Here is a 19,408-nt window from a genome sequence, read left to right on the forward strand (position 1 = left end):
TCTTGTTAGAAAGTGAAGGTGAATCCAGCTGATTTATAGACTGTATAAAAAGAAATTACTGTGTAACTTACGTGCAATTATCCTTACAATCCCAGATGTCTCTTTTCTTCATGGAACAAGGGATCAGCTGAAGGACCAATAGGATGGGAAGAGAGGACTCCTCAAAAATTAGAACCCTAAAGGTGGGAAGTTTGCAACACATTTGGCTAAGGTGGGGCTGCCTTTCTGTTGGTGTGGGTGTCACGCTCACAAAAGCTGTTTACGTAGCTCCTGCCTTGAGGAGGTGCTGGCTGTCCCTGCCTGGCAATAGACCCAGGCCAGGGCTGCTGCCTGCTGCTCGCTGCGCTGCGGTGGGCGCAGAGCTGGGCTGCACACGGAGCGGGCATGCTGCGAGGTGGCCTCAAGAGCCAGCTGGTGCCAGGGACCGTGAGGTGCTCCCTAACCCAAGCGTCAGTGATGCTGCAGCTGAAACCACATACCTTGGCCTCCTTCGGTCCCCAGACCCACCGAGCTCCCGCAGCAGCTCGCAGGGGAGGCCAGAGCCCATTTCCTGAACTGCCGGGAGCAGAACTGTGAGGAAGAGCTGAAGAAAAAAGGTAGGACTAACGGGGGCTGCGGCCACGGCTGGACCTGCTCCTCGTGAAGGGCCTCAAGATTGTGACTCACGCTGGTGCTTTTTCCTGTCACACTTTGTTTTGCATAAAAGTTTTTGGTTTGAAAAATTACTACTGCATTCACGTTGTTTACAGTTCTCATCAGCTTCCACTAAGCTCTAGAAATGCCCCAAGATCTCCCAGGTAGTATCTGCCTCAGTCGCTCAAAGAGCGGCTTCCTTTGGATCCAGGTTTCCGTTAGCAGAGCGTCGCACGGCGCGGCTGGGCCTGCGCCGAGGCCGGGACGCCACCTCGCCCAGCCCCGGCTGGGTGCCGTGCCAAGGGGACACCGCGCCGCCTGCCGCGCTTCGGCCCTTGGGGACGGCGCAGGGGGCCGAGGGCGAGGCCTCCGCACGCCGCCAGCCTGCCGGCGAGGGGGTTGTGTGCCCCCCGTTACCTCAGCTCAAGGTAGTTTCAACAGCAGCGCTATAAAAACGGGCTGACCACACATGGACACAAACCCTCATTTCCAAAGGCGAGCCGTTTCCAGCCGGTACAGGCACTGCCCTCGTCTGACGGAACACGCCAAATACAGCCAAGCGCAGCGCTGCGGGAACGTGGATGGGTACCGCGGGGAAAACGGTGAGGGGCATGTTCTGAGCAGCTGTCCCACGGCGACTCACAGGAGGGCTCAGCCTTAGCTTTAAAAAAGTCAAATAATAATCCTATTGCAAATGAAAAAACTCAGTTTAAAAAGCAAACAAGAAACCCCGTTAAACTGCAGAAGTAGATAACAATTTTCCTGAAAATATATTTTGAAAGTATTTTTACAAGTGTTTAAGTATTTGCAATAAGACAAAGACTTTAAAAATACTTAAATTGACAGCATTCCTTTTACAGGCAGGAAATCCCAGGTAGGACTTTTTCATCATCATTATTATTATTACAATACTCAGGAAATTAAAGAAATTAAACCTAGAAATACTGGCTGGCAGTTTTTTCCTAGACAGAGAAGTGTGCAAACTTGATGTGCAGGTCTTATAAATGGTAGCTATGGAAGCAGCACTGAAGCCGCAGCATGATCCCAGGAGGAGCTGATCGTCTAGGGTCGGTAAGGCAGTGTACTAAGCATTTAAAAATAAATTCATTTTTGCCAACAGGCAATCCACAGTTACCTTTAGCATCTTTTTGTTGGTTTTCTGTTAACAGTACCAGGTACTAATTGGTAAGACACAAGTAGTATACTTAGACTTGATTTGATACAGCAATCCCTAAGTTTTCTATAAATTAAGAAAGGCTATGAAAAATACCTATATTAAGAAATCCTTCTATAAATACACAAAACAAGCTAATTGAACACTCTGTTCATTATTGTTTGTGACACTCCCAAAACGCCAGACCCGCAAAGAAATGAATCAAGCCATACGAATAATATTTTTAATTAATATTAATATAGAAAGAGCACATGGTACATTCCAGCAGCAGCTAATTCCGCTCTAACATGGGGCGGGGAGGAGTTAAGGCTCGTTGAGGGCAACCTGATACAATGGTTTGCTTCCCTAACTCGGTCTTGGAGACAGCCTTTGTAAGTTTAAGAGACTATTCGTACACAAAACATGGGATGTTTATTTAGCAAAACATCAATAACAGATAAAAACATGCTTTGTTACAGTGGTAAAAATACACAAAGCTTTCAGGCTGTTTTTACACCAACTCCGTTCTGAAACCATAAAATGCCGGTTTGCAGCATGTTGTGCCTCGGTGTTGTATTAAACAGGCTATCGTTAGGGATCATGGTGACCAAGCTCATCCATTCAGTGGAATATAAAGTGCACAAGAAAAATAAGTGCATTGAAATGAACCATTTACGATCATGAGTAATTCCTGTAACACACAGGACTTGCTTAAAAGAGAAATCTCACAGGCTGTTTAGGAAAACGTAGTACTACATTTTTGAGGAGCACAGAACCAGTATCACAGCTATTAGAACTGAACAGACATATTGTTACTTTTTTCCTCCAATTATCTCCCACACGAAAGACAAGCATTCTGCTGCAGCTTCCTGCAGGTCTGGGGTTTCTCTGGGTTTGGTTTGATTTTAGCGATGCGTAAGGCATCACCTTTAACCGACACCTTTTCACTTTACCCTCTATGTTCAGAATCAACAAGCCTTTAGCAGCACAGTGATTTGTACAATTGGCTACTGATTTGAGCCCTCTAAAAATGCTTAGCAGAGTAGGGACTGAGGGCTGTATAGGGGTGCAGCTTTTCTCCCCAACTATGGAAGTTTACGTATTATGAAACTACATTTTTACAGGCTGTCAGGAACCCTATTTTCTATGTGTTTTCCCACTCACAGGTTTAAGCCATTGTTAGCAACATTTAAGAGCCAAACCATGAAGCAGTCATCTCAGTGCTATTAATATATGGGCACATTCACCATATAAAGAGAGAACTTACTGGGAGGTTCCCAAATGCATGAAACACCTAAGAGTTGGGTGCTTAGTCACCGGACTCTTTGGGCATTACATTTCACAGCAGCAGACGCTTTAAAATGCATGCTGTTTGTACTAAACAGCTTACTCAATTCCCCTACAATATATGCTGAAGGCTAAAAACAGTTTCTTACCCTTGTATACAAGTTATTTTACACCTCCTTTCACAGTGAAACCACTTTTCTGTCTGTCTGCTCCTTTCTGAGAAAGGAAATAAAAGTTAGGGTTAGTTTCCGTAACACTTCATTTACATGGCCAGATTATCTCCAATCCAGTGCAGTACACCATAAAGCAGTATTTTCTGGATAAAAAAAGACAACTGATTTGTCAAAACCAACACTTTTTTTTATGCTGTAGAGGACATCTCTGTCCTCTTAACTGATAAGCAACAGAGTAACCATGTAATCTTATGCTGTTTGCAAAACTTTTTACTGTTTTGCAGTAGTACAAAACGCAGGCTGTAAAGCACTGCCTGCATTTCGAAACAGTATTTGTCATCAAGAAGCGTGCACAGCAATGCATTTAAACTCCCTCAGCTTTTTCTGTACGTTTTCTACGTGTACCACTGTAAGAGCTCACACCACTTCTTTTCCATTTCCAAAGGCCACAAGATTGGAGGCAAGTGGCCAAGCAGTGCATTTACACCCAGCTATTTTTACTCACTTCTGCTAATAGAATGTGCATCTTGAAAATATGGGATTCCTGGATATTTGCACTTGTGAAGAAAAGTGGATATTTTGCTGCAAGATTATTTATCTAGAAAAGTTTAATATGGTTGCCAAGTCTCCCCTCTGGCGGTACAATTCCACAGCTGTTGGCTGAGTTCAGGCAGGAACAGGTACGGTAACTCTAACTTTAGGTAGCATGTAATGTATGTGAATGGCAGAGTGGGGAGGGGAGAAAGACACAAGTAGAAGACATATGAACATTACTGCATTGGGAAAACTAGAAAGTAATCTAGGGATAGGGAAGAGAAAGACCCCAGACATTCAAATTGGTCTCATTGGTACGTAGGTTTGTGCTTGTTCGTTCTGTAAAGCCTCTGTTTGCTCCTCGTTCAGAAGGGGCACCGCTTGCAACCACTTCCAGGCTGAGCGTCATGATGGGGCTAGGGTAATGAAGGTATCCAACAAGGTACTAAACTTTGTAAAGAGCAAGTTGAGACTCTGGTGTACTGTTATTGCCCTTTTTTTTTTGGGGGAAGCTCCCTCCTGCCTTTGCTTTGCGAACAGCTCGCTCCAAAGGCATCACCTGAGGTACCTGGAGGCTGTAGCTGTGCAGCCAAGGGCTGGCTACCCTACCTTCTGTTCAGATTATGGAAGTGCTCTCAAGCCCCCATTTTAAGAAATACAAGCTGCCTAGCTGAGACCATCAGCCAGTCCCTTTACCTTACACTGCCAATGAGATGCTCCTATGGCATCTTTATCAACACATCTGAGCAGCTGCAGCTGCTGTCCCAGAGCAGGACGGTAGGTAGCCAAGGAAAAGCCAACGGACAATAACCCATCCACTGACAGACTGCTACAGAATCCGTCACCTAGAGCCTCACTGAAATGTTTCAGGAGAGAGAGTTCAAGTAGTACTGAAACTGAAGAAATAAGAGTTTTGCCAAGGAGCACAGACTAGATAAATAAGGCAAGGGAGCATGGAAGCTACAAGACCATTAGAGGCAAAAGCAACAGTGACACTTTTAACAACTTCCTTGCTCTTGAGAGTGAAAAATTAGAGCACACTTCATGCAGCGGCTAATGGAACAGATCAACTCTCTCGGCACCTCTTGCTTTAGACAGATTAGTCCTTCCAGCATAATTTTCAAATCTCTCTCTAGTACAGTTCAGTAGTAAAGTGTGTCCTAAAGAAACATTTTCATTTTTCCGTGAAGAACAAAGTAACCACATTGTCTACAATATGGGATCAGTCTCCACTGTCTTTAAAACAGCACCTTTTTCAAAGTGGCTTTTCCTCTGTTTTATTTTGTGATCTTCTATAGACTTGATCCCAAGAAGGAAGTTTTCCATATAAAACATCTTAAGAGTTGAAAATGTTCAGCTCATCTTTATGCAATTTGTACAACCAGATTTTACTGCATATATATAGTTGCATGTTTGCTAGTTAGTGTAGACAGAAGTAGCTAAAAAGCAACTAACCCAGCAGTATTTCATTGCAAACAGGAGCCAACAGACTTCAAAGTATAATATTTTACATCAGCACAGGCTTTGCAGCTTTTCCAGTTAGTTTTCATTAGGTATACAGTAAAACTCTGATCTACTTTTATTTATAGTTTCATCTTTCCAGGCAGAGATTTTTAACATTCTGAAATGAAGAGTCGGATGTATAACATATTCGCAGGTAGTAGCTTAATGTACTGTAGAAAAGTGGGTTTTTTTTTACCAAGGTCTAGAATCCACTTCAGTAACATTCCCTGAGGCAATCCACTATTCTATTGTTTTGTCCTCGAATCATTTGTATATGGTTGGTGTTCTGTTCCAGACTGCTTTGCTTCTTTAAAAACAGACACCTAGAAAAAGACATCTGTTAACTTTCATTGCTAATGTTATATTTCAGCAATTACGCTTCCCCTTAATACCCTCTTCTCCTCCTCTTTTTCCCCCTCCAAAAATCGCAAGTTAACAGATATCAAATCTGTGTGCTTCATTTTCACAAGATAGGAATTCAGATCTTTAGATGAATGTTAATTTTAAAAGATGCAAATGTGTGAAAGTAGACAGACAACAGAATTAATATGCAATGAACATTCTAAAATTTGTCTTACTGAAACTGAAGTTGCTCTCTCTTCAAGAGAGAGAATCTACGGTGCTAGAAAGACCAACAGTGGGGAGAAGTAGTGGGCATGGAGGGTAGAGAAACACAAGAGAATCATCACCCTTGGTCCACAGAACTGCACTGAGCAAGAACACTGTGTATCTTTACATTCTCAATGGACTAAGGAGGTTTCTCCTGATATAATCCCACCTTTAACATTGCAGAAGAGCCTGTGTATAATCAATGCACTTAAAGCTTTAAGTTTTAGTAACGTCACTTAAACTTTGTTTATAAAACAAACACACACAAGCACACTTCCCAGAGTGCAAAATGCTTAAATACTTCAATTACAGAACTCCACGTGGTTTTTGGAACAGTGATCCTTTTGTTCTGAGCGTCAGCTTCATCCTTGTCATCGCATCCATTGCCAGCAACGGTTGCATTAAAACTAACCAAAAAATGCAGCAAATGCAACAGTAGATAACTCTGTACTGTTTCTTCAGTTTCCCACGGGACATTGTTCATTTGTATAAACTCATCGTGGGACTTTGATACATGCACATGTAGGCATCACAAAGCAGTCTTCGTGCACAACCTTGAATTTTTCTGGAATCCAGTGAGTGTAATTCTTCTAGAGACATCTTCAGGTATTCACCAACTTCTGGACACGGGGTAACTTGTGGAATATTAAAGCCATTCTGACCTCCTTATAACCGTAAGGAAAGAAAAAGAAACAGATTAGGATAGTGTCTACATGTATGTATGCTTTCTAATGTACTTTAATTACAACAGCATCACCAGTTCTTGAAAATGCCTTCTGAAAAAAAAACCTAAACATGCTATTCTGGACTACTGCAGGGTAAACTTACGTGTAAAGTGTATCATTCAATAAAAATCACAACTGGTGTCAAAGTATCTTGTAGCATTACTAACAAACACCCACACAACACCCCCCACCAGAAGGAGATCTTTGTGGTTTTGTTAACACTAAAGATTCTGTACGACTTTAGGGGAGTGACGTGAATACTTACTCCACCTCAAATGCTACCGCATTTGTTAGTAACATGACAACTGGTAATGGCTTATGAATTTCTAAACCATGAGTATCTGTACCTGACTTGCAAGACTAAGGCAGAGATTGTTCCTGGCCATTTCCCATGTAAAAATGAGCAAATTCAAACAACACGAGTACAGCCATCCATGACACTGCTCCCCAGCGGACATTTTTGGCTTATAGCACCAGCTGAAGAAAAATATTTGTGATGCAAAACCCCCTAAGATCAGCAGGATCATCCAGCGAGTATCTCATGTAATCTACATTCCTGAAATAAAGTGGTTCTTCACAGACTTCAGTCATACACATTTCAAGCACTTTGAAACAAAGCTTGACTGCCTTCTGGTTGTTACAAGAAAGATACTTTAATCCTGCAGCAATTTCATTTTCAACAGGAGGAAAGATTCTTCTCCCCCACCCCTAAATCACACTGTAACACAGGGGTTCAAGAATTCTTTGTGCAAAGAACTGTTGCGATGACTCTGATACTTGTGTCTATTACTGTTTTTCTCAGACATAAAACTGAACAGTCCTCTTTTAAACCCTATTTAATGGAGCAGTATTTAAGAGAGCACCTGTTCTACTGACATTTGTATTATTACAGAGCAACGTTTTGTCACTGATAACTCTAAAGAGATTCAATGGAACTGTATAGATGTTGTAACGCGTGACTATTTGATTCTAAAGACACCTGCACTAAGTCATTTAAGGAAAAGCAATAAAAATATTTGCATACTACCTGATAATTGTGCACATCCATTTAAATATAGTCTGCAAGCACACATGCCTGCAGTTGATTATTTAAAATGAATTTGCTCTGCTAAACTTGCAAAGTATAGAAAAATGTCTAAGGAGTCCGGCTAGAAAACTTCTGTAGTTACTTCTGTACCATCTACTTACTAAGGCAGCCAGTCTAGTTGAAATTCAGATTACGCAATTCTATGAAATCAATGCACTCAGGGTAAGGCTGGGTCAAGATTAGTGTTCCAGCATCAAGTACTTCAAGTTAAATGATATCAATATCCCCAAAATATTAAGAAATAGGCACTGAAATTTAAAATAGTAATACATGTAAAAAAATTAAGAGAAAATTAGTAAGAATAAATAAAAGATCTACCGTCCCGATCTGCCATGCTGTCAAAGAAAAGCCAGGCAGAGTCATCCCTCCCGTATTTAACAAAAGCTACATAGTGGCTTGTTTCTATGCAGAGAACAGCAAACAACTCCATCTTCTGGTACGGGATGCAGCCATGTCGCCAGTCCCAGTCTGGCAGATCTTTAGGTAGTGACAATGGATTGAATTTATGACTCTGTCTCTTGGGATGAAGATGAACCTACAATTGAAGTGATATTTCAGAAGACAAAAAACACCCCATAAGATTATTTGTTCCAGTGGCAGACAAAGCTAAAAGAACACTACTGCTGAACTGAAGATTAATGGCACTAGAGAAGGAACTGCAATAACAGTAGCTGACTAAACGTTTCTTCTATTTTTCCCCACCAGTGTAGCTCAATATTGCCCAGAAAGTTCAAATCTAAGGTTAGAAGGGAAAACAGATTTAATGCAACAATTTTATACTACGCTCAGACTCGAAAACAAGCCGTGCCTATGACAGCGTCACACAAGTTACCAAACAGCTCTCAAAATTAAATGTTGCTATGTCACGAATTTATCAATTCAAACAAGGTATCATGTATGTAAAATCAGGATTTTTAAGCAGGTGGCAGGAAACAGATTCAAAGCTGCCCACGATTACTACTTCTCCACCATATTCAGTCCTGGATTTGGCAGCTGCTGTGTTTTCAGTAAGAAACTGTTGAAGAGTACATTGCAGAGTCAAGCAAGCGGAGCTCCCGATTTGTCACCGCAGGCTACACTTACCTCGGTGGGCGCAGCTACACTAGTGCTGGTGAGAAAGTCTCACTACACTCTAAACTTTTCTGTCGATTATTACAGCATGTACCATAGGGGTTAAACCCATGGAGAATAACATTAACAACTTACTTGTGTATTGCAGGTTTTGCAGAACTGTTTGATTTTCCCAGCAGAAATGTCAGTATCTTCGTAACACTCTCTACACTCGTACATAGCAAGCCCTCCGCATATACGGCACTGCCTGGGAGCTGCATTTTTAAAGAAGGTATTAGTCTCCAATTCTGGAAGGCTTTTTTTGGTGTTTTTTTGTTGTTGTTGTTTTTGGTTTTGGTTTTTTTTAGATGGGGGTATGGAAAGGAGGGAGGATTACTACTTTAAATGGAGAAAAGCACCACATTAAAAAAGCTAAAACCAGATTGCCAATCAAAGCAGAAATGTACCACTGTATTTAACTTCCTCCTTTGGCATAATGTGGAACAAGAGAAAAAGGTTCAGAGTGGTAAGCTACAAAACAGAAGATAATAAAAATAAGTTTTAACTGCATGAACAAGTAAAAAAAGACTTTTACATCAAGTTAGTTCTCTCTATTGTATTGGTACAGCTAGCTTAGCCCCATGTCTGTCAACACCAGGAAAAAAAAAGCAATGGCCATGACAGTGAAAGAAAAGGCCATGATGGTTTCAGAGCTTATTATTCTAACAAATTTTAGCAGTTTTATTAATTCTTATCTCAAATTTAAAACTAGATGTCTTTTCTCAGGTAATGCAATGAAAAATTCTGGGGGATGACAAATGTCAGAAATTTAGGTCACAAAAAAGCGATAGATTTAAAGTTGAAAAATGCACCATCACTACATGCTGCAGTCTTACATACCGATCTCGGGTTCTCTCCTAGTTTGATAAACTAATGACAAAAAGCTTAAAAGCAAGCAGCAGCACAAACTAATGAAGACTAATGAAACGTAGTCAACACTGTAAATACCTGTTAACCTATCTTGGTGCTACACTTACCTTTTAAGATTTTCTACCTGCCACATTAATGAATTGTTTTGCTGCCAGTAACTCAATTTTAACAACACTGTCTTGAAATAATAAGTTTAGTTGTACAGATACCCAAGAATTAAATAAACATAATCAAGTTATATTCTATACATTCTTCTGAATTATAGCTTTTGACATGAGACAAAAAAGCATTCTAGCCAGTAAACTTTCCTTTCTCCTCAGCCTGAGCATCTCACACTACTTTGTTAAATATTTAATAAAAACAAAAAACAGAACTACCAGGAGTACTTAATCTCACTGTTAGTCACTCTCAACAACTCTCTTATTACACAACACAATGTTGTATACTTACTATCTTCAAGTAAGTCTGTTATATTTAATTCCAAGGATGGAAAAATTTTGTTGAACATTTTGAAGTCTTTTCCAAACCGAGGCATCTGGATGATCAGGCAAGAGGGTGCCTAGGTAAAATGCCAAAATGTAATGTAATGAGCTTAAAATAGGTTATTATCTAGGTTTAGAGACATATTTCTAATGCTGTGAACATATTCGTATTATTTAAACTTGCAGCCCATTAACTTCAGAATTAACAAGACAGTAAACAATCCAAAATTAAGCCTTTGAGAGAAACAACAGCTAAAAAAAAAAAACCAGGAAAGTGGCATCTAAATCAAATGTCAAATGTCGTAAGTCTCAGTCATGCTCAGGTATGATATTAAATATACTGGACTACACTCCCCCATCCAGGGAAGGGAATGCGGAATCTTCCCTTTGTAAAGCTTTTCACAAACAGAGGTATCTCGAAATACTGGTCGTCAAGACAACTTACTGGCACTAACCAAGACGTTTTCTTTCAGTAATTCTTTGCCTAAATTACTTTCGTCTGTCCAGCCAAAGGATACATGTCATTAAGTCAGCTTTACATACTTCTGTAATGTAGGCAACCTGTACCACTGCACTAGTACTCCCACTTCCAGCATGTCCACATTTTGGTTCTGCACCAAATCCTACAGTTGTCCCATTGCAGAACGGGCGAGTATCTAGGTATCGTTGCTTCTAACAAAGCAGCAGCAGCACCAACCTCTGCAAACTTCAAGTTGCTGTTGATGAACGACCACTCTAGTAACTGCTGAATTGTTGGGACGCCAACTTTCTCATTTTTGTCCATAAAAATTTGATAGAAGTAACAGTCTTGTACTTTCTGACCTGCTGATCTAAAAACAGATTTAAAAAACAGACTCTGAAGCTTTATGTAATGATGACTGCATTTTACTAGGAAAATAACATCTACCACAAAATAGTCTATACAACATTCTCTCTGCATTGAAATATATTGTGCCTTTTTTTTTTTTAGGGAAAAAAAACCAAACGCCCACCAACAAAATGCCTTAGATCACAGGCAAGCAACTGTGGACTGCTTTTAGAAAAACTTAATTAAGAAACAAAAGCAGTATAAGTTTCAGGTATGATTTAAAAACATATCGCTATGCATGAATGAACTACCAGCTGAGAAATACTTCCTAACCATACGCATCAAAAACTCCAACACACCATAGCAGCTTTCATTGGAAAGACAAGTGAGAGTTTCAGTAATAAAACGTCAAAAGGAACAACAATAATTCTCTTCGGTATGATATTCCCAATCAGGAGTTAAAAAAGCAAAAAAAGACTGGGTTTAATGAAACATTTCCTTCTAATCAGGGAGGTATTTACACTGCTTCCTACAGCAGAAGTCTCGCACAGATGGCTAGTGCTGCTAGACTTGCAGTTTAGTTAAAAGGAACTCTCCATAAGGATAATCCCTATTTAAGGGCGCTCCAGCTCTAACTGTTAAGTAGCCTTCCACATGTAGGCAAACATTAAGGCGGCAGGCTATCAGCTGTCAATGCTAGTCATAGTAAGGGGTCTGGATAAACGTCTTCATCCTCTCAAAAAAAAAAAAAAAAAAAAAAAAAAAAAAAAGGCAAAAAAAGAGAGCAAGAGAAGCAAAAAAACGCATCACACAAACACACACCACAAACTAACTCCCCCAAAACACTGAAAACTAAGAACCACAAAACCACAACACAGTATTATGCGGATAGGGAGAGGGGTCAAAGGATTAAGCTACCCATTTAAGTAGAATGTGAGGTCAGATGTTTCAAAACAAAGTCAAAATTAAGTACTGATATTTTCAGGTAATATTTGTGTTGCATAAACATAAATCTGAGATATTTGAGAAGAGAGCTTCAGATGAGTAGGTCAACCTACTCTGGAAGGACATAAAAGACTGCGTTCACATTGAAGAAACTGATATTGCTACCATGGAGAAAAAGCATATAGGAGTAACTAGCCTCTAACAGCACATGAAAAAAGTTAGGTAGGACCCGTTTCATTATTCTAATTATAATAATAAATACTATTAATATAATTATAGTATTGTACCCCAGCTGTTTAACCAGAAGAATACATAAGCCACAGGGGCTTCTCGGCACTTCATATTTCACAGAACTGAAGAGACGCAGTAGCAACAGCTGTGAGGGTCTTAAAATGGCAAGCTACTCTCTAAACACTTTTCTATATAGACCAAATAGATGCTTGAAGTTACTAGTCATTGTGTTTTGGTTCGGGAGGGGGCAGGTTTAACCTAACAGTAGATTACAAACATAGATCTCTGTCTAGGCAGAAGCAGGAACACAGTTCCAAAGCCATGATATGCCTTGATCTCTAATCCTTCGAACTTCTTCAGTACTTCCCTACAGAACTGCCACAGAGGATAGCCTCAGGATACTCAGATGGCATCTGTGCAGCGAACCACAGCATACCGCACACGGCTGCTCTAGTTATGGTGTCCTAGTGCCCGTATCTCTGCATAGCGCAGCCACATGAAGAGGTGCCGCAGGGCCCACTCACAGCAGCCCTCCGGCAGCACTGCAGACAGGCAGGAAGGCTCTCCAGCAGGCAGCATGAGGACAGGGGATCTTTGCCCAGTTCTCATGAAACTATGTTCATGAGCTTTTCCAACAAGAGACCAGTGGGGCAACACCCACTTACCAAAAAAGGTAGGAAATAGTGTCAAACTGACAAATTCTAATCTTACTAGAAATAAGAATCACAACTCAAAGGTGCTCTAAGAGCTATGTCAATTTGAAAGGCAGCAGACACTCTCTCCTCATCAGCCGCTACAAATAGATGAGTTCAACAAAGAGAGAAGATTCACCTTATTTTCAGCAGTGGCTCAACTCTTAGAATATGGTGAAATAAAATATTCAGAAATTCTTCTGGATCTGGAGGGGACAAAAAAAAAAAAAGTCTTGTTAGTATGCAAAACCAGATACATTATTCAAGACTGATTTTAAATCAAAGTTTTCAAAACTTTACTAGGAAAAAAGTTAAAGGTTCATTTTTATAGCTTTATTAACACAATAAGGTTATAACAAACTATGAACATTTCCATGATACAAACCTCTATTTACTCTTTTCACGTCAAACTGGCCTAACAAAAGACACAGGCTCAACAGGGTAACAAAGCTTTCCAGTAAAGATCAAAAAGATGCCCTGTATTTCAGAGGAATCATTTGGCACCACACAAATTTTTTTTCAGGAGAAATAAAAGCTTTTAAAAGAAAACAGTGAAACTGCAGAGAAGCAGTGAGGAGTAGTGACAGTAACACTTACATAAAAACCACACAATAGCACAAAGTTCTCTAATCAAGCATGCAGCTAACACTAGCTTCCCAGAAGTCTGTTCTCCCCCAACACTGAGAGTTTTCTGGTGTATTTCTCTTCCTGCCACTGACTGCAATAAATATTGGTTTCCAGTATCTAGCATTTACAAAGCAAGTAGTGTCCTCCCAAACAAAAATGAAATGGCTACATAATACAATGCTAATTAATCACTACATGCATCAGAAGATCAAAAGGTTGGGAATTGATTTTCTAACATGATTTACACATTTTATTTCTTAAAATACTACATAACCATTGTGACAATAAAATGTTGTAGTGAAAAGAGTATTCCTCAGGGACCAAAAGTGACATTGTGAAAGAGGACAGAGACCCCAGCTGTATCACAGTCTTCATCTCTCAGGAAGAGTCCCAGATCTCCCCTAACTGCTTGAAGGGAGTAACATGGGCACAGTTCTGGTATATAGCAAGGTATTTCAGTTCTTTCATGTTACGAATCTTACAAATCTCAAAGAAAGGAAAACCTCCCCAGTTACCTTTTTCCTCTGAAGTGAATCCTGATGCAGCCTCAACTTTTTCAAGTATTTTCCTCAGTTTCATTATTTTTGTAGCACATACATATCCATATCTAAGATAAATGGGTTTAATAAGCTATTAGCTAGTTTGTGATCAAGTCAGAGAAGCAGAAAAAAACCCACCTCTTACATGCCAAAATACAGGCTCTCAGATCCTTCTTTAAGCGTGTACAGTATTTCTTCAAAACTATGTACTGACTCCTCATATACAATCTGACTTCCAGTTTGTTAATGCAGTATAAATTTAGCTCAGTGCTCAATGTTCTTGCATAATCTTTCAGAGCTCTTTTTAAACATTAACTTAGGAGGATAACTGTTTTCTGATTTGTCAGTCAATTACTTTTGATTTGTTTTCACTCTAATTTGCACTGCTTAATACATCATTTTCAGAATGTCACATAACAGCAGCACTGTGGGAGTTGTTAATAAAAAAAAATTTCAATATTTGAGAAAAAGATACAGAACTGTATTGCTGACCTAAGAAGCTGAAGTTTTGAGCATTCAATCTTTTCCTCTAAAACTTTACAAAAAAGTGCAAAGAAAGTTCTAAGGGTGGTGGAAAGGTAGGAAAAGTAAGGCTTTGTCGTCTCAGCCATTTGAGATTTTTGCTGCTTGGTATGTATCCTACTACCTACACCACAGAACCCTGGAACACACCAGGCAAAGTACACACACCCTTCCAAGAACAAGGGTTCAGAAGCCATCATTTTATTCCAGGAATCAAACATAAAACTTTGTGATAAATTGTTCAGTGACAGCCCACAGAATTTCAGAACTACAACTGCATTATTTACATGTCTAAAAAAGCCACTAAGCTAAAGACAAAAACTTTTCATGCAGATTTTTGCCATATTTCCTTTGTTCATTGTGCCTAAGAAATTACAAAACTTATGTTCTTTTAATAAAAGTATTTTGACCACTTGAAGACCACACGTAAACATTAATGAAACTTTTAAAGCCTCACCAAATCTATCAAACTGTGAAACGCCACATAAGATAACCCAAACACCTTCACCGCATTAAAAACATGTAAATACAAATACTGTGAACAAACACAACTTGTATCTGTCAATGCTTTTGTATTCATACCTATACAAATTTTACAACAGCTTTATGCTGACCACATTTCTCAATACAGACTAGTGAAAATATTTTATCACTGAACAATAAATAACTATTTCCAGTTAGCACTGATTAAATTTACCATGAAGAACAAGTAACATACTCAAAAAAATAAACAGACAGACTGGCAGCAGCAGCTGGCCAAACGTTTCAGTTTTGCAATAGGAACACATACACAGCAGATCTAGTATAAAATTTATATTGGACCAGAGACCAGTGCATGTCTTTATACTTACATTCTCAAAGGATTCACAATCTCTGTCCGCAACAGGTCTTGAGTCTCACTATAATACTCTACGTCATTCTTTTCTTTAGGTCTCAGTAACACAGTGTCCAAAACAGAGCTAAAAGAAAACAGGCTACAAAGAAAAAAAGAACAGGAAAGTTGTTTCAATACTGCAAGATGCAACCATTCAGATGCCTAAGCAACATGAGACAAACCAAGCAAAGCCACAGGAAGAATTAGAGAACTAAACAAACTCAAAAAGAGATAATTACGGACAGAGAACAACACAGCTGTACTAAATAGTAAAAAAGTCCACTCTAACCCAGTATCCTTTCTGCAGCAGAGTACAAAACCAGTTGCCAAGGCAGGATTCTGCAAACAAGTGAGTTCAGAGATATTTCCCTCGCTCCACCCCCGGCCTGTGTACTCTTTCATCCTTCAACCATTTACAGTCAAAAACAGTATAGATACGTAAGGGCCAGTACAATTTGCACATGATTCGCACTTCATGTTGGGCACCAAAGCTGCAGAAGTTGTTCAGATTGAAAGAGCACAGTAATGTGTCACAGCTTGCAGCGCACGACTTCGTAACCCGCACAGTAATACACACAGACAGTCATTACAACAAAGATCTGCATTTCTAGCATGGGATGCCACTATACAAATTATGAACTTACCAGAATAAGGTGGAGTCTAAGTAACAGGAGTTGTAATGACCCTGGATACCTTTCTTCTTTCCAATCATTGTCTCTAAACCTTCTTTTTCCATTTTTGGAGGAGTGTTTTCTTCTACCACTTCACTTAAGTAACCTCCAAAGGCTGAAATTTTTTTTATCAAAAGACACTTTAAAGCCTCAAATTTTATTCCCCTTGAGATTTTCCTATTAATGTTTTATAGCTAAGCTGCTGCCTTAGTGTAAGCATTACTTCTCTGGACTAGAATAGCATTTTATTATAGCTGAGACTCACTGTCTTCCAGAGAGTGAACAAGGCCTTGCATTCCACTGACAACGCACATTAGAGTGCTTCAGAAAGCCTGCAGCACTGAATTAACTTCATCCAGTAGGAATGAAGTTCTCTTCTCATTATAAATGCCCTGTTCACACTATCTTATAAGTTTCAGACATTTGCTGTTGTCCCAGGCAATACATCACCGAAGAAATCTTAAAATATTTGAATTAGAAAAAAAATTGAGCTTTTCAGCACTACCTTTCACCATAAAAATATATTCTTTTCTACGTTAATATTTACAAAAAAATAATCTGACATTATAGGAAAATTGTATTTCTGATAATGCAATCAATCACATATTGCTGGAGCTGCAAATACCATTTTCAGGAAGATTGCTTTTCATCTTCTAAAGTAAAAAGTGTACAGCATAACAAAAAATCCCTTAATTTTATGGAATTTCTTTAAATATAGGAACATTTTCTTGTTTTAAAGCATAAAAGAGTAATCCATAGAAGTGTTATGTTCTGTACAGACTGATCTTCTATTCATTAATCTAAGTAAGACCTGTACAGATTTTCAACTGCCCAATACAAAGAACATATTGCAGGAATAAATGAAACCAAAACCCAGGTCAGTCCCCAGCTGATAAATAAGCAGAAGGTCAGTACCTAGAGAGTTGCAGCGTTCAATCTGGTTGGAAACAGGCTGTAGCGAGGCAAACCTGGAATCAGGCCTGCAGCTTTTGAGTTTAACAAAAAGAGCTTTCTTTGGCGCACAAGTGAAGTATCGAGTTCCTTTAAATGTTCCGTCTGTACAACCTGCACATTCATCTTCCTGAAAATTCAAGTGAGAATTCACTATTTTTCTTAATACTAGAATTCTGCAGTAAGACATTTGATAAAATAGCTACTCACAAGTCACCCTTTAGGTATTCTGAAGCTTGATATACAATGTACCTGCATTTTAGTATACAAAGCTTCGTCTGAGGTGTTCTTTAACTGGATTTATTGAGAAAACTAAGAGTCACACTTTTTTCTTCATGCTTAACCTTTCATCCCATCCAAAATAAAATAAAAATTCCATCAGAAGCAGCTTGGGGGAGGTGGGAGAGGAGAGCGAGAATTAAACCTAGTCAACATTAGGAACTTCACTAAGCTAGCTACTCACTCCAAATGCCTTCTGCAGTTAGAAAGAGCACACATTTCCCACTAAGCATTGGATAGTGTGAATACTTCCAGTGTGACTGTGGCCTGAACAAGAAAAATACCTGCTTCAGAACACGCAAAATGTACATCAAGGAAAGAGAACACAAACTAGGTATGAAAAACAACCAGCTATCATTATTTATCTTTGATAACACAATTTAAGGTATATTGTCTGCTTACTAACAATTGCTGGGTTTTAATGCAGCAATGCATGACAGGCAAGCCCGAGAGCCCAGTTTAACACAAGGCATCCTAGAATGCAGTCTCAGAACACCTGTGGCAAACTACAGCATGAGCTTCACCCAAAAAACCCACAAGCATCAGGATTTTTTGTAACAGCTGAAATTCCAGTTTCATTCTCACCTATTTTGCTAAAGATGTTTGTTGTTTTACGTAATTGTACGCTGCCTTATGTGAAATTTTAATGAACGTTATCCCAAAATAAAGACCCCCATCTCTCTAATTGCGTACACATTAACTGATAGCCAATCACAACCTTAGCAGCAGCTGTCACACAGTAAATCTCAGTGCGTAACAGCAATTCATATTTGCAGCAACTGTGAATTTGCAAAGGGCCCACAGGAACACATAAAGCACATGGCTGTCAAATCAACAGTATCACTACCACCGATTAGCAAAGCCAGTCTTATCACCGAGAGTTGTAACCCTGACTCTGTCTGTTCACTGGTACGCAAAAAACAAAGAAATGTATATTCAGTAAAGACTCTTACAGTCAGGGCATTTTATGTAAGTCTGCACTTCAAAGAACCTTTAAAACAGTCAGCCTTTTTCAATTAAAATCTCCCTGACGTAAGCAAAGGGCACTCCTTTAAAGTAAGTGACCAGTCCTACAAATTCAATTACCCATGGTGGCACAAAGACATCTCAGCACCTATTAACAGAGTAAGGTCTAGGGCAGCCACATAAGTCAGAGCTCATCTAAGAATTTAGCTATAAGGAGATCACATGACAGCCCGTGTGGACAAATTTCTCCAGACTGACTGCTTTTGCAAAGTATACAGGCACCAACTCTCAGGAACAAAACTAGAAACATGTAATTAGTATCAATACGAACTACAACGTATATTTACCAGTTCCAGTCCAGCTAATACTTCATTTACTCCAGGGGGTTGGCCAATCCAGCGGATTACTCCATAGAAAGGAGGATTTTCTTTAACTTCAGCCAAGGAACCTGCTTCAAGACCGTGTGAGTTCCCAACTGGGCCTACTGTTGATGGACTATCCTGATTAGCCGTAGTATTTACATCACCAATGACGGACTGAACAGATAAAGAGAGTGGACTATGTCCAATAGTACCATTAGTACTCGATGCTTTTGTCAAGCTAAAAGGGAGGGAGTGAAATCTGTTTTCTGTCGACATGGAGTTTGTTAAAGGTGGCTGCAGAGGTGGTGAAGAATGCCCAAACCCAGATGAATCAGTAAGTGATTTTGCAGGGTCTTCAGCAACTGTTAAAATCAAAACCGAGATGTTAGTAGATGTTGGGGGGGGGGTTTCACCCACCTTAAAAAAGCAAAGACTTAGCTATCAAACCAATGAAGGGTATCTGCAACCACATCTGATTTAGTGGGTGTCCTGTATGGGAAGCACTAACAGCTGGGACATGTAGGAATATGTCTGTCGCTTGGCAACACTGGAGAGGAAAGAACTGGCTGAGGAGACACTGGTGTAGCCCTGCCACTTTTACCACAACCAACAGCACAGAGAAAAGTGATGTTAGCCAGAAACTACGTGAAGGTTTAGACTGAAAACTTTTTCTTTTTTTACCCCCACACTGGAATTTTTCTTCGAATACAAGTTAACAGCCCCAGGAATTATGACTGTAGTGGGCAAAATTAGGAAGAACTCATTGGTCAGTGTG

At 39.6% G+C, this 19,408-nt stretch overlaps 1 protein-coding gene across 5 annotated transcripts in view; it reads right to left on the reverse strand.

Annotated features, from left to right (window-relative positions):
• Nucleotides 1–1,480: 1,480 nt before the first annotated feature.
• CYLD (CYLD lysine 63 deubiquitinase) overlaps nt 1,481–19,408 on the reverse strand; it is a 29,138-nt gene continuing 11,210 nt past the window's right edge. For 3 of the 5 annotated variants that reach the window (XM_075434241.1, XM_075434238.1, XM_075434239.1), the window contains exons 7-17: nt 18,619–18,995; nt 16,991–17,156; nt 16,049–16,190; nt 15,382–15,504; nt 13,985–14,076; nt 12,982–13,048; nt 10,864–10,996; nt 10,135–10,243; nt 8,911–9,029; nt 8,023–8,239; nt 1,481–6,557 (exon numbers count right to left, since the gene is read on the reverse strand). In XM_075434241.1, coding sequence (XP_075290356.1) covers nt 6,373–6,557; nt 8,023–8,239; nt 8,911–9,029; nt 10,135–10,243; nt 10,864–10,996; nt 12,982–13,048; nt 13,985–14,076; nt 15,382–15,504; nt 16,049–16,190; nt 16,991–17,156; nt 18,619–18,995 — 1,730 coding nt within the window. In that variant the 3' untranslated portion in view covers nt 1,481–6,372. The other 2 variants (XM_075434240.1, XM_075434242.1) reach the window with 2 other exon arrangements.

This window comes from Opisthocomus hoazin, chromosome 12 (assembly GCF_030867145.1).
Source record: "Opisthocomus hoazin isolate bOpiHoa1 chromosome 12, bOpiHoa1.hap1, whole genome shotgun sequence".
In the NCBI taxonomy this organism is placed as follows: Eukaryota; Metazoa; Chordata; class Aves; order Opisthocomiformes; family Opisthocomidae; genus Opisthocomus; species Opisthocomus hoazin.